The sequence below is a fragment of the Myxocyprinus asiaticus genome, chromosome 1 (genome assembly GCF_019703515.2).
Source record: "Myxocyprinus asiaticus isolate MX2 ecotype Aquarium Trade chromosome 1, UBuf_Myxa_2, whole genome shotgun sequence".
NCBI lineage: Eukaryota > Metazoa > Chordata > Actinopteri > Cypriniformes > Catostomidae > Myxocyprinus > Myxocyprinus asiaticus.
In genome coordinates, this window is record NC_059344.1 from 57,218,334 (window position 1) to 57,233,744 (window position 15,411).

The 15,411-nt window shown below is 36.6% G+C and overlaps 1 protein-coding gene across 2 annotated transcripts in view; it reads left to right on the forward strand.

The window, feature by feature from the left end:
• tspan5a (tetraspanin 5a) overlaps nt 1–15,250 on the forward strand; it is a 37,749-nt gene extending 22,499 nt beyond the window's left edge. The window contains exons 6-11 of one of the 2 annotated variants that reach the window (XM_051674130.1): nt 740–787; nt 2,320–2,436; nt 4,298–4,359; nt 7,112–7,212; nt 13,305–13,347; nt 15,094–15,250. In XM_051674130.1, the coding sequence (XP_051530090.1) occupies nt 740–787; nt 2,320–2,436; nt 4,298–4,359; nt 7,112–7,187 (303 nt within the window). In that variant the 3' untranslated portion in view covers nt 7,188–7,212; nt 13,305–13,347; nt 15,094–15,250. The remainder of the gene's footprint in view (nt 1–739; nt 788–2,319; nt 2,437–4,297; nt 4,360–7,111; nt 7,213–13,304; nt 13,348–15,093) is intronic. The other variant, XM_051674936.1, reaches the window with a different exon arrangement.
• The last annotated feature ends 161 nt before the right edge of the window (nt 15,251–15,411 follow it).

Consider the following 15,411-nt stretch of genomic DNA (forward strand, 5'->3'; position numbering starts at 1 on the left):
GAAAAAAGAAAATGATTAAAAAAAATAATAATAATATGACAACTTTAAGGCACAATCTGTATGTCACTAATGATTTAAGAGAATTAAAACAATTATAAAGCAATTAAAAGAGAATTAGAGACACTAAAAGCATGAGAGGAAAGTGGTGTTTATAAAAAAAAAAAAAAAAAAAAAAACATGGCAAAGAGTGAAAGAGTATCAACAAAAGGAGAGTTTAAAACAGGATTTGGCCTACGTGCACAGAGTAAAAATAACATCTCAGACAAATAAACAAGCAAAAAGAAGGATAACATCTAAGACAGATAGGAAGGAATTATGGCATGTTATGAGACATCAATTCTTAAAAATGAAACATCTGATGACATTAAACACTTAAATGATGGGCCCTTCTATAAATTAAGTGATTCATCATTTTAGCTTGAGAGAAAAGGGAGGTTGTTCATTTGCAAGATTTTACTGTATATCGAGAAAGGTGAATATAAAATTGTGGAAAAACTGCTGAAATAAAAATGCTGTTCATTTCTGGGACTGATTCAAAAATGAACTATTTACAGGAAGGTTTAAGGATTTGAAGGGGAAAAGCACATCCTGTTTGTAAGGAGGAAGGCTTATAAAAATGATGGGTTCACTCCCTCAGTCTTATCATGTCACTCCACTCTCACTGGAATTCTTCTTGGCTGTCAGCATATTTCCGTTAAGATGTCTCCCATTAATTCCACATAAATGACCTGTTTTCCAGGAGGATGTTATCAACACACAGTGTGGATACGACGTTCGGGCGAAATCAGTGAGTCACTCTCATTATTCTTCATCCCTGTCATCAGTTTAACAAGGCATAATTAAGTCTCCTGCAATGTTTCCCTTCTGCACTTTGCTCCTGGTTGCGTCGGAGAGTCAATGTACTGTATAAAACAACACAACTCTCAAAAGAATGGGCCATATGGCTGTAGTTATCTCTGGATTCTGTATAACTCTTTTAACAGGAATTGACTTCAATTTTAATTCAGTTTTATTTGCATAGGGCTTTTCAAAATACATATTGTTCCAAAGCAGCTTTAAAAAAAAAAAAAATTGTAATTTAGAAGAACTGATGCATTACAAACCCCCAGTGAGCAAGCAAAAGGCAACAGTTGCAACCCTCTTGTATAAGCATTCATCAGGACAAACTATAGCCTTTGGTGCTTAAGATGCAAAACATCTTTAAAAACCCCTATAGAGGTTGGGGCCTGGGTAGCTCAGTGGTAAAAGACGCTGGCTATCACCCCTGGAGTTCGCTAGTTCAAATCCCAGGGTGTGACTCCAGACAGGTCTCCTAAGCAACCAAATTGGCCCGGTTGCTAGGGTGGGTAGAGTCACATGGGGTAACCTCCTTGTGGTCGCTATAATGTGGTTCGTTCTCAGTGGGGCGCATGGTGAGTTGAGCGCGAATGCAGCGGTGGGTGGCGTGAAGCCTCCACACGCACTGTGTCTCCGTGGCAACGCGCTCAACAAGCCACGTGATAAGATGCGTGGGTTGATGGTCTCAGACGCGGAGGCAACTGAAATTCGTCCTCCGTCACCCTGACTGAGGCGAATCACTACGCCACCACGAGGACTTAAAAGTGCACTGGGAATTGGGTGAAAAAAAAAAAATTGAATGCGACATATCCAAAACAAATACCTTTAGGTAGAAACTTTAGAAAAGAAAATGTATTACTATAACAGACTATTCATCACATGAACCTCAAATATTCCATCTCAGTTCACATTATAAAATTCATTTGGCTTATTTATTCTTGCAGATTTGTTTCAACCTTAATGGGCATTCTTAACTTTACCATTTGGAGATATATAAATAAATCTGTACCCCTTTATCATATATAAGTCAAACGCCTACTCATTCTTTATTATTACTGTTTTCCACATTTTAGAACATTAATGTCATCAAAACTATGAAATAACACAAATGGAAGTATGAGAATTATGCAATGACCAAAAAAAGTTACATCAAAACTGTATTTTAAATTACTTAAATTAGCCACCCGCTGCCTAAATTACAGCTCTGCACACTCTGTGCATGATGTTAAACAACTTTATTAGGTAGCCACCTGGAATGCTTTTTAAGCAGTTTTTTGTATGGATGTATGCTGGGCACTTGCTGGCTGCTTTTGGAATTTGTATTTGTCTATAAAACAAATTTCAAGCATTTAGACATATGCCTTTAGGTCAAGGAGTCTTTAAGGTCAGTCTGTGTCCAAACTTTTGACTGCTAGTATACATACAGTATATGGAAACAAGACAATGCATTAGTCCTGATATCAAACATTTGTTTCTCATTAGGATGCAGAGCAAAAGACTTACATTCATGTCAAAGGCTGTGTGCCACAGTTTGAGAAATGGCTACAGGACAACCTGACAGTAGTGGCTGGAATCTTCATAGGAATCGCACTATTGCAGGTGAGAATTTCCATACTGAATCTGTTGTTGCTGACTGTACATGCTATTTATACTTTGGTTAGTTATGTTTCTCTTTTCTTTTTGTATATTTTTTTATTGTACATTTATATATTAATTGTAATATATGTATACAGTGTGTGTGTGTGTGTGTGTGTGTGTGTGTGTGTGTGTGTGTGTGTGTGTATAATTACACACACACATACACTGGTGGCCAAATGTTTGGAATAATGTACAGATTTTACTGTTTCAGAAGGAAATTGGTACTTTAATTCACCAAAGTGGCATTCAGCTGATCACAAAGTATAGTCAGGACATTACTGATGTAAAAAACAGCACCATCACTATTTGAAATTTTTTATTTTTGATCAAATCTAGACAGGCCCCATTTCCTGCAGCCATCACTCCAACACCTTATCCTTGAGTAATCATGCTAAATTGCTAATTTGGTACTAGAAAATCACTTGCCATTATATCAAACACAGTTGAAAGCTATTTAGTTCGTTAAATGAAGCTTAACATTGTGTTTGTGGTTGGTTTTGAGTTGCCACAGTATGCAATAGACTGGCATGTTTTAAGGTCAATATTAGACCAAAAATGGCAAAAAAGAAACAGCTTTCTCTAGAAACTCGTCAGTCAATCATTGTTTTGAAGAATAAAGGCTATACAATGCTTGAAATTGCCAAAAAACTGAAGATTTCATTCAAAGGTGTACACTACAGTCTTCAAAGACAAAGGACAACTGGCTCTAACAAGGACAGAAAGAGATGTGGAAGGCCAGATGTACAACTAAACAAGAGGATAAGTACATCAGAGTCTCTAGTTTGAGAAATAGACACCTCACATGTCCTCAGCTGACAGCTTCATTGAATTCTACCTGCTCAACACCAGTTTCATGTACAACAGTAAAGAGAAGACTCAGGGGTGCAGGCCTTATGGGAAGAATTGCAAAGAAAAAGCCACTTGTGATACAGAAAATCCAAAAGAAAAGTTTAGAGTGGGCAAAGAAACACAGACATTGGACAACAGATAATTGGAAAAGAGTGTTATGGATCTTAACCCCATTGAGCTTTTGTGGGATCAGCTAGACTGTAAGGTGCGTGAGAAGTGCCCGACAAGACAGCCACATCTATGGCAAGTGCTACAGGAAGTGTGGGGTGAAATGTCACCTGAGTATCTGGACAAACTGACAGCTAGAATGCCAAGGATCTGCAAAGCTGTCATTGCTGCACGTGGAGGATTTTTTTGATGAGAACTCTTTGAAGTAGTTTAAGTAGTAATTTTTCACGTTATTAATGTCCTGACTATACATTGTGATCAGTTGAATGCCACTTTGGTGAATAAAAGTACCAATTTCTTTCCATAAGAGCAAAATCTGTACATTATTCCAAACTTTTGGCTGCCAGTGTGTGTGTGTGTGTGTGTGTGTGTGTGTGTATATATATATATATGAACCACAGCTAAAGGCGACTGTGGCAAGGAACACAAAACTCCTTTTGGGAGAAACAAGGCTCACAGTGGGGGACAGTTCCCATCTGGCATTAGTTATTTATGTGCAGTGCAAGTCATGGTTTTAAATTTGTAAATTAAGTGTTAAGGTCCATTGTTTTATTAAAAAAAAAAAAAAAAAAGAAAAGTTTTTTTTTTTAAACTTTAAGATTAATGACTAATGTCTTTGAAGTTCATCCAGGATTAACTGCAAAAGTTCACATTGATGCATTGTCCATTGTTAGTTGGTTGATGAAAGCTTATGCTGGCAATTAAATGATAGTCTATGTATTCCATTTCAAGAGTGTAGTTCATATATATATATATATATATATATATATAATTATTATTATAATTATTATTTTTATTTTTACAGATATTTGGAATATGCCTTGCGCAAAATTTAGTCAGCGATATTGAAGCAGTTAGAGCCAGCTGGTAAGAACACACACAAATTCACAATGCACATGCTGTAATACTTTTTATGACTCAGCATTATATTTCTAAAGTCTTCAACTATTGTTTTCAAAGCCTAAAAACTTTGAAAAAATCTTTTGCTCAGCCCTTACATTGAGAGGTGCCACCATGTGGACAAATCAGGGAACAGAAAAGGCTGACGTTTGGTCAAGCTACTGTTTCTGTTTGTGCTCAGTTGTAAACTTCTTGAGCAGGGGTCAGGAACCTTTTTTCACTAAGGAGCTAATTTTTAAATTTTTGGTTGATGCATTTTTTCTAAAGAGCCATAGCAAAAACGAATAATTTATTATTTTCAAAAAGCAAAGTTTTTCAATAAAATAAAATGTTTATTATGCACATAGACTATACTCAAAAACACCAAAACAAACAAATATGCAACAATTAAAAGTAACATGTTGTAATATGGAATTGAGTACACGTGTTTGTGCAGGTCTCCATAAAATTACTTCATTTTACATTTGTTCATAAAAAAGTTCACTTCCCTATAGGGCAGGGCGATATATAAAAAACATTTTAACGATAATCGCCTTAAAAAATAGCGCGATATCCGATTATATCGTCAACATCCTTGCCGAGGGTCGGTGAATGTTTTTGCTTTATTGATTTTTGGATAATAAACTGCAAAAAAAAAAAAAGTCATAAAAGAAAGCGCAAACAAAACCGGTGCGCTGTAACACAACATTTCGAGCAGAATTATCCGTTGTTTTCAGTGGAGTACCTGTGTTAGTTCAGCTTCAGATGTGTGTGCTCGTCATCTTGTCACCCGGCATGTTCAAATCAGACCGACACACTGAGGAAGAGCCGTGAAGTTCTCATCTTTGGGTATGCAATCGTTTTTTCAAGTTGTCCGATAGGACGGTTATTTCCGTTTAAATCTGCACATAAGTTTAAACTTTTGTTCGGCGGGTGATTGACAGGTGAGAGGAGGTGCTTCGTTGCTGTCTGGGACGCATCAGGACGCCGTTTTAAACCTCAAATGCGATGTGGTTTTTGACTACCTCTGTATGTGTTTTTGTGACCCAATCACAAAACATTTTGCACCCCGTTTACAACTATATATAGCGCTGACCATTTGCGATCGGATCATCTGAAACGCGTCTTATTACCAGCTGTAAAAAGTCTAAAATGACTGCAGCCAGAGCTAGGGAATGCTATATAATGGCTTCCGGCGGAAGTCCCACCCACATTCGTTTCCCCAGTAAGACCCCCAGGAAAAAGGTGGATATATTACTGAACCTGCAGAGTTGCGCTCACAATGACTAAGAGCGAACTGCTCACTAGAAATAAAGCGAACTAAACTCACAGCTCCTCCCGAGATGATGGGAGATAATTTGCAGCATTCTCATAGATGACATTATTCTTGCAAACAGTTTTCAGACGAATGAAACAGAGATTAAGTAGTGATATCTCTTTACATGCGCATGTTCCATGAAAAAGGATGCTGCTGCACGCCTCCGAACAAACAATGAATCAGACATGAGCAATGATGGCTTTTCTTTTGTCTGTTTTTATATAATAAAATATAATAAAGTTTCTTCAAGCACGTCTTGTGTTTAACATCATGTGTCACTCCATGGCATCTTGCGGGTCACCCACCTGTCGTGGGTAGATGAGCAGAATTACAAGAGGGTAATTCTCTCACTCAGCACACCGAAGCGAATGGAGTACATCTGTTAATCTGAGCACGAGATGGAGTTGTGGAGCACAGAACTGCTCTGAATACCTGTAATAATGCGGTTACCCTTTGCAGTTAAATAATCGCACAATGTCATACCCCGATTTTATTTTAATTAATTGTGCAGCCCTAATATATAAATGTGTGTGTGTGTGTGTGTTATATGAATATATACGATATTAATGACTGTTAAGTACGCTACAATAATAAAACATTCAAATGTGAATACGCATGTGGATTAAAACATCCACTACATTGCTAAAATCCAATATTCATGGGATTAGATCCACTATGTCAACGCGCTACAGTCTGCAGCGAGGAGTACTTGGAGATTACCTACGCATGAAATACCTACATTTGGTTCTTCAAAATATAATCACATGTTTCTTCAAATGCACATATTTGTGTCTAATTTCTTGTCATATATCACTCCGAGACGTCTTACAGGTCGCCCTCCGCAGTGGCTGGTACATCAGCAAAATTACCTGCCACTGCGCATGAAAAATCCGCATTTGGCGGGTGTTCATTTTAAACCTTGTTCACCATGAGTAGGCTGTACGACAAATTCGGGAGAAAGGAAATCAGAACAGTGTCATTGACTTCAAGCTTTGCAATTGCACCCACACTTTCTGCAGGAAAATTATCTCTAGAACGTTTTCAACGATCATGTGTTGGTGAATGGTGAGACATCCGGCGAGCCACTTGATTTTTAACAAAGAGCCACAGGTTCCCGACCCCTGCTCTAGACAGATAATTTAGGACTCGTATTATGATCATTTGTTTTATTGTCTATATAGTGTCTAAAAATACTGATATTATACTTAAATAGGTTGTTCACACAGGATTGACAATATTAGAGACCAAAGTTATTCTCTCTAAGGTAATGTAAAAGTATTTGATCAGACATTCTTAGCTACTACAATTTTTTCTGGGGTAATATCCAAGACAAGCCACCTCTCCGCCCTCACTAATCCACACTGTCATAATCACATCAATTCACCTCACAACTTCACTTCTCCTCCCCCATGCCTTCATCAGGATGCCGCCCCCCTCTTACGTCGTCCGCCGCCCCCCACCTCCCCACTCCAGCAAGAAAGCCTCGGCGTACTCCTGAGCGAGGCGCATCGTGCGCTCGCCTGGTGGGTGTGACAGTATGCCTTGCTTGTGTTGTCTCTGGTCTCTCTGAAGTGTTTTCTTCTTGATAAACACCAATCTATGTTTCCTCCTTTACCTGGCTACTGAGAATGTCCTCTCAATGTACGTCTTCCTCCCATGACAATAATCATTCACCAAAGGTCGAGGCATTCACTAACATTGAAACAAGTTGCACTTTAACACGTTTAATTCACCTTTTTTTTTTATTTTTTTATTTTTTTTTTTTTTACTGTGTGTGGCATCAAGTATAAGCCTCCTTTGGGAAGTCTAGTTTTTCAACTAGACTTATATAACATTACTATACACAACAATACTATACACAACATGTCAAAGGCTCATCCTAAAATTATACAACCATTGTACCAATTTAATATATTGTACAATATACTGTATATTCTAAAAGATAATTTTTAATAAGCATAGATAATTTTATTAAAGGTAGATAATTTACAATTTTATTTTTTCATTTAAAAAAAAAACATTGTAATGTCTTCTAGAAATATATTCTTCTGCTAACAACTTGCTGAAAAGGACTACAACTACCACAAATATGCAAGTTAAAGTGCTTGACAAATTGGTTAACTGTTGTAGTCTGCTTTATTTAATAACTAGTTAGCAATTTTTATTTTAAAAGCACACAGTGCATTCAGAATTCTAATTTGAGGTATAACTAATTTGTTGCAGAACAAAATGTGAAAGTCTCCTCAAGTAATGTTAACCACAGAACTTATTTTACTCATAAATCGAAAACCTCTACTCTAAAATCCCATTGGAAATTCCTGAGAAAAAAAAGGAAACGCACACCTGCAAAGCTTCCATAAACAGGATTTTTAATAGAGAAGTGAGGTTTTGAGCATCCCTCTCTTCCTAAGACTTATTGCACATTCACAAAATCACCAACTTAAATAGTGTAGAGAATAATATAAGTCACCTGATCAGACTACACCAACACACAATGTGCTGTACAAATATAACATCCATGAAATACATATGTAACATAGATTTGTGCCCAGAAGTTTGCATACCCTGGCAGAAATTGTGAGATTTTGGCATTGATTTTGAAAATATGACTGATCATGCAAAAAAACTTTTATTAAGGATAGAGATCATATGAAGTCATTTATTATCACATATTTGTTTGGCTCCTTTTTAAATCATAATGATAACAGAAATCACCCAAATGGCCCCGATCAAAAGTTTACATACCCTTGAATGTTTGGCCTTGTTACTGACACACAAGGTGACACACACAGGTTTAAATGGCAATTAAAGGTTAATTTCCCACACCTGTGGCTTTTTAAATTGCCATTAGTGTCTGTGTATAAATAGTCAATGAGTTTGTTGGCTCTCATGTTGATGCACTGAGCAGGCTAGATACTGAGCCATGGGGAGCAGAAAAGAACTGTCAAAAGACCTGTGTAACAAGGTAATGGAACTTTATAAAGATGGAAAAGGATATAAAAAGATATCCAAAGTCTTGAAAATGCCAGTCAGTACTGTTCAATCACTTATTAAGAAGTGGAAAATTCGGGGATCTCTTGATACCAAGCCAAGGTCAGGTAGACCAAGAAAGATTTCAGCCACAACTGCCAGAAGAATTGTTCAGGATACAAAGAAAAACCCACAGGTAACCTCAGGAGAAATACAGGCTGCTCTGGAAAAAGACGGTGTGGTTGTTTCAAGGAGTACAATACTTGTTGACCCCTCTCCAAACTTAGCGCTTATGGTTGTGACCATAAAGCTCTATTTTGGTCTCGTCAGTCCAAATTACAGTGTGCCAGAAGCTGTGAGGCGTGTCAAGGTGTTGTCGGGCATATCGTAACCGGGCTTTTTTGTGGCATTGGCGCAGTAAAGGCTTCTTTCTGGCAACTCGACCATGCAGCTCATTTTTGTTCAAGTATCATCGTATTGTGCTCCTTGAAACAACCACACCGTCTTTTTCCAGAGCAGCCTGTATTTCTCCTGAGGTTACCTGTGGGTTTTTCTTTGTATCCTGAACAATTCTTCTGGCAGTTGTGGCTGAAATCTTTCTTGGTCTACCTGACCTTGGCTTGGTATCAAGAGATCCCCGAATTTTCCACTTCTTAATAAGTGATTGAACAGTACTGACTGGCATTTTCAAGACTTTGGGTATCTTTTTATATCCTTTTCCATCTTTATAAAGTTCCATTACCTTGTTACGCAGGTCTTTTGACAGTTCTTTTCTGCTCCCCATGGCTCAGTATCTAGCCTGCTCAGTGCATCAACATGAGAGCTAACAAACTCATTGACTATTTATACACAGACACTAATGGCAATTTAAAAAGCCACAGGTGTGGGAAATTAATCTTTAATTGCCATTTAAACCTGTGTGTGTCACCTTGTGTGTCTGTAACAAGGCCAAACATTCAAGGGTATGTAAACTTTTGATCAGGGCCATTTGGGTGATTTCTGTTACCATTATGATTTATAAAGGAGCCAAACAACTATGTGATAATAAATGGCTTCAAATGATCACTATCCTTAAATAAAAGACAGTTCTTTGCATGATCAGTCATATTTTCAAAATCAATGCCAAAATTTCACAATTTCTGCCAGGGTATGCAAACTTTTGAGCACAACTGTACATCATCGACAACAAATCAAGGGCTTATAATGCATCTTTCACAAAAAAGCCTTTCCAATATACAATACATATCATAACATAAAAAAATATTTACATCTAGTTATATAGACATTTTAACAAATACAATTTTTTTTATTTATTTATTTTTTTTAAATCTTCATTCAAGAATCTTTAAATATTCAATGTATAAATCCAAAAAACTATTTCTATGTCTGATTTATATATACAAATATCTTTAAAGGAATGGTCTCATATTGAACTCTTCATTTAAACCTTTGGGAAATCCAAAACAATTCTTCCCCCTACGTAAAGTTTTAACTACTTTTATCCTCGCATACCTTAGTGTGGTTACGCTATGTCAGGCCTTTGCCAAATGTGCCGCCACAGGACTGGGAGTGGATTAATTTCTAATGTTACTCCGATGTTCTGCAATCCTAGTTTTGATAGCTCTAGTATCATTTTCCCTATATAAGCAAGGCCACATGGGCATTGTAACATATAGATAACATTTGTTGTAGACTCGAAGCATGAGATAATACCCCTAATTTTATATTTTTTTACCTGTTTATGGATGATTAAAGGTTTGAGTCTTATGAGTAAAATGACACTGTTGATAATTGCCACTAGGTACTGGACCCAAAAAGTTGTTAGAAGTTGTTGGAGGGAGGTCAGCTCTTATAAGAGAATTTCGAAGATTAGGAGGTCTCTTAAAGGTTTTCAAAGGGGTGCCCGAAAAACATCCCCTAGTTTTGAGTCTCTATATGTAGGTTATTTCGTGAAAAACTTCGTCAGAATAATCCTTACATTCAATTCATTCCTTGATGGATTAGATATTTAGATGATACCTTTTTTTATTATGTCTGGCACAGAGAATATATTGATGCTATTTCATAATTATGCAAACACAAGAGACCAACACCTGCAATTTACTGTAGCTTCTGTTGCCAGAAAGATGTTTTTTTTTTTTTTTGTATGTGCTGATTGTTAGAAAAGAAAAGACTAAATACTGATTATATTGTAAACCTACTGACAAACACTCATTGCTACATGGAACCTCATTTCATCCTGTTGCGCAGAGAAAAGGTCTTCTTATTTATCAATTTCATAGGATTAGATAGATATGTAGTATGAATAATTATTTTAGGTGACAGGCTGATGATTTAACCCTTTTCAGAAACAGAAACTGTATAAAAAAGTGGATTTGCAATGGTTCAATACGTTTTGAGAATAAGTCACAAATTGACTGCTTAACTAGTAAGAGGGATAAAGAATCGGGAGTTACAGGTAGGGTTGTTTGCAGTATCCAGTACTCACCGGTGGCTTAAGTTGATTACACGTTATTGGTACATTATTGAATCTGATCCAGCATTGCAGGGATGTTTTTCGGGACCTCCTTTGATAACCTTTAAGAGACCTGAAATTTGAAATTCTCTTATAAGAGCAGACCTCCCTCCAACTACTGCCAATATTTTGGGTTCAGTACCTGGTGGCAATTATCCGTGTGGTAATTGTCAACCGTGCCATTTTACTCATAAGACTCAAACATTTAATCATCCATAAAAGGGTAAAAAATATTAAATTAAGGGTATTATCTCATGTTCTGTAAAAAAATGTATCAATGTTACAATGCCCATGTGGCCTTCCCTAGTAGGGAAAACTACTAGAGCTATCAAAACTAGGATTGCAGAACATCGGAGTAACATTAGAAATTGATCCACTCCCAGTCCTGTGGCTGTATATTTAACAAAGAATTGTTTTGGATTTATACATTGAACACGATGAGTCCTTTAGGTTTAAAAGAAGAGTTCAATGTAAGACCATTAAGACATGTTTATATATAAATCAGACAATGAAATTGTTTTTGGATTTATACATTGAATATTTAAAGATTCTTGAATAAAGATTTAAATAAAAAAATACTTTTTCATTTGTGTTAAATGTCTAACTAGATATAAGTATTTTGTATGATATGCATTGCATATTGGAACAGGATTTTGTATTATGTTGTATTTCCTCTGTGTTATATTTTGTAAGATGTATTATGCGCCCTTTATATGATGTAGTTGATTTGATTTAGATGATGTTACATATTATGTTTTTCATGGATGTTATATTTGTACTGCACGTTGTGTCTTGGTGTAGTCTGATCAGGTGACTTATGTTATTGTGTGATCTATGATTTATGAATGTGCTTTAAGTCTGAGGAAGAGTGGGATGCTTGAAACGTCACTTATCTATTAAAAATCTTGTTAATGGGAGCTTTGCAGGTCTACGTTTCCTTTTTGTTCTACTTTGGATTGTTAATTTTTGGCACAGTGTTATCTCTTGACTTGGATGTGCGTGCCTTTTTTGTACTTTTTTTACATTCCAGAGGAAACCCATGGGGAATTAACCTTCCAGGTTGGCCTATAAATTGATTTCATGAATAGTGTTTAGTTTAGTGATTTAGCTTAGCTTAGCTTAATTAGTAAGGTGGTTATTTAATTAGCCTTCCGGGTGGCCAACAAATTGACGTCATGACTGAATAGTGTTTAGTTTAGGTCATTTAATTCAGTTTAGCTTGTCTTGGTTGGTTGGTTAGTTAGCTAGCTAACTAGCTAGCCTGTCGGGTTGGCGTACAAATTGACACTATGACTGAATAGTGTTTAGTTAATTTACTTTAGCTTCGCTTAGCCTTTTCCTAGTTATTTAGTTTGTTTGTTTGTTTGTTTGTTTGTATGTTTTCACACAGTTGCGTTTAGTTATTTAGTCACACTTTCACATTTGGACTCGTAACTTCACAATTCCAGTACTTACAGAGATCTCCTACCTGAATGGAGAGCGCAATAGATGTGAATGTGTCCCAATTTCATGATCATTGTCATCTTAACCCCATCCTTTTACTCCCTCAGATACTCTCTCTCCTTCTTCTAGCCCTATTTAGCTCATTGGACTGTACAGTGCTGTATCAACTCCCATTTCTCATTATATATCCTTGAAATGCCAGCTGGCCTTGCTACAGATCTTCCATCCATCCCACATCAGTCCTGTTCTCTCCTCCTGATAATCATTCAATCGCACTGTAGATTGCAATGGTGATTTCTCTAAAGCAAGGTCCCATTTGTCAAGTTGGCATGAATAAATAACCCTACATTTCCTTTATTAGAAAAGTCAATGGAGTAATGACCAGCCAACTCCTATGAGCAGGCCCACAAAAAATCTGCAGACTTCTTATTTTGGGGGATATCTTTGGAATAAATTCAAACATGGCATCATTTGTTAGCCAAAAGCTTTATCAAATTAGCCAAAATATTTAGTAAATGAACATGCATGTTGCAATGTACTGTATATGTGTGAAAATCTGTAGAGCTTTCTCTGGAGTTCTGTGGCCGCAGATTCTGTGTGGTTCTGCCTATGAGGTTTGGAGGATTTCACTTCTGTTTTATAACCTCATTCATATTCATCATTTCTTTTTCTCATTCTCTAATGCAGTTTGTTCACATGAAGTGGCAGCTATTCGTTCAGACACTCACAGGTATGTCAAACTCTTTCATGCACTTTCATAACATAGAATACTCTGCATTAAAGCTATAAATCCAGTGGCCCCAAAAAGTAATTGTACACTTAAGCCACACTTAACTATCTGAATGTCATTGCATTATATAATAATATATTTTAAACCATGTGGCATCTGCTAACAAATGATGCTTGACCTTTTCTCATAACTGACTTTTTTTGAGCCATTTTTCCAATTTTAAGCAACTGGCTCCTAGGTGATTTTAGTGAATGTATGAAGTTGGGCTTGGCGATGGGACAACGTTATCGGATATAGACGATATCTTAAAAAGATCTCGATGCTGATTGTGACACTCAGTTGACAGACGATGATCAACAATATCGAGAAATGGCAAAACTATGGATCTGGGAAGTCGCCAAATATAGTAGCCCAGGATGTGAAACTAGCACCCACCACTCAACACAAACTCTTCAAAGACAGCGCAGCCATGACAAATTAGTAGAGAGAGATTGGAGTTTTTAAAAGTGGAAGGGGCCGTGACAAGATTAATAAAGCAAAGAAGCTCAGCGCTAAAAGCGGCGGTCCACGGAGAGAAAAGCCTGCATTATTGGCTGTACTTGTGGCTGGAGCAGTATGTTAAACACTGTGACATCACCCTCAACGATCTCATTTTAAAACGAAGTCACGCATAGTCACAGCTTCGATCGCCTAGTGTGTTTCAGTTCATCCAGGAGAAAAAAAAAATTGGCTTCTTTCATAGTATAAATCAGGCTTAAGAAGTCGTGGAGTGACACGTGACAAGAAATGCTGTTAGTCACAAAGACACATGCTTGAAGAAACACAATTTATTATATTTTTAATAACAGACAAAAGAAAAGCCGTCATTAAATCATAAAATAATACGAGACATTTTCAACTTGAACCTAAAATTGAGTTCTATTTTCTTTTCTTTAGGCAGCATTAACTGTATTACCAAAACACAATACAAACACATTCGATAAGAACACACATTTGGCAGCATTATTTTGGGAAGACAAGGAAATTTATTAGGCTTTATTATTATGATTATTAAAATCTTTACATTTGTATTTGTCTTAAGTTATTAATCTGTAGGCTATTAGTAATTTTCCACCTGTTGTCGTTGACGGATGCTTGTGAGATGGCAAATGGAGCCGTTGGAGACGGAAAATGTTTCAATAAATGAATTTAATTTGTAAAGCAAAATCAATAAAGCAAAAATATTCACCGATCCTCGGCAGGCAGGTTGACGATATAATCGTATATCGCGCAATTTTTTTTTAAGATGATTATCGATATGATATTTTTTACATATCGCCCAGCCCTAGTATGAAATCAGTTCAAACAATTAAGTTCAAACAAATGTCCTGGCAGAGGAACCACAGGTGTTGCTCATCACATTAACCATCGACATTAACATTTGACAATCACAAAATATCATAACACTTTTGTCTTAATTTTGAGCAATATATTTATTATCATTTAGAACTTTTTTTATTTTGTTTGCTTGAAAATTGTGCTTAGGCTATTTTTCTTTAAACGTAATAACCCTTGGTTCGATATTCTGTTAGGTAATGCAGAAACATTCAGTAATTTTAAGTGTGGCTAAAGTGTCCAATTATTTTTGGGGCCACCATATTTGATACATCTGAAAGCGTATACATGTAATTGTGTATCTTGTCGACATTGCACAATGCACAAACCTTTCTAGGATCTCAATAAATATTACATTTTCTGTGTAAACAGGTCTACACCAGCATGACAAAGGTAGCAACTGATGAATTCAAGATGTCAAGTGCACTGGGTCGTGTGTATGCAGAGTTGACCGCACTACTACCTTGTACCTGTATCTGTATATACTGCTACTTTTTCTAGAGTCGTTTATGTGTCAAAATGTGTAATACATGTGAGAAAATGTTTGTGTCCATGCAGTCGAAGTGAGAATGTGAAGCTATATGTGTAGTTGAGGGTCAGTGGGGGAGTTTCTCTTTCATTGGCAAACTATGTCCAAACTGTGTTATTTTTAGTTTATCTTAATAACACTGGTTACTACATGCGCTTAAG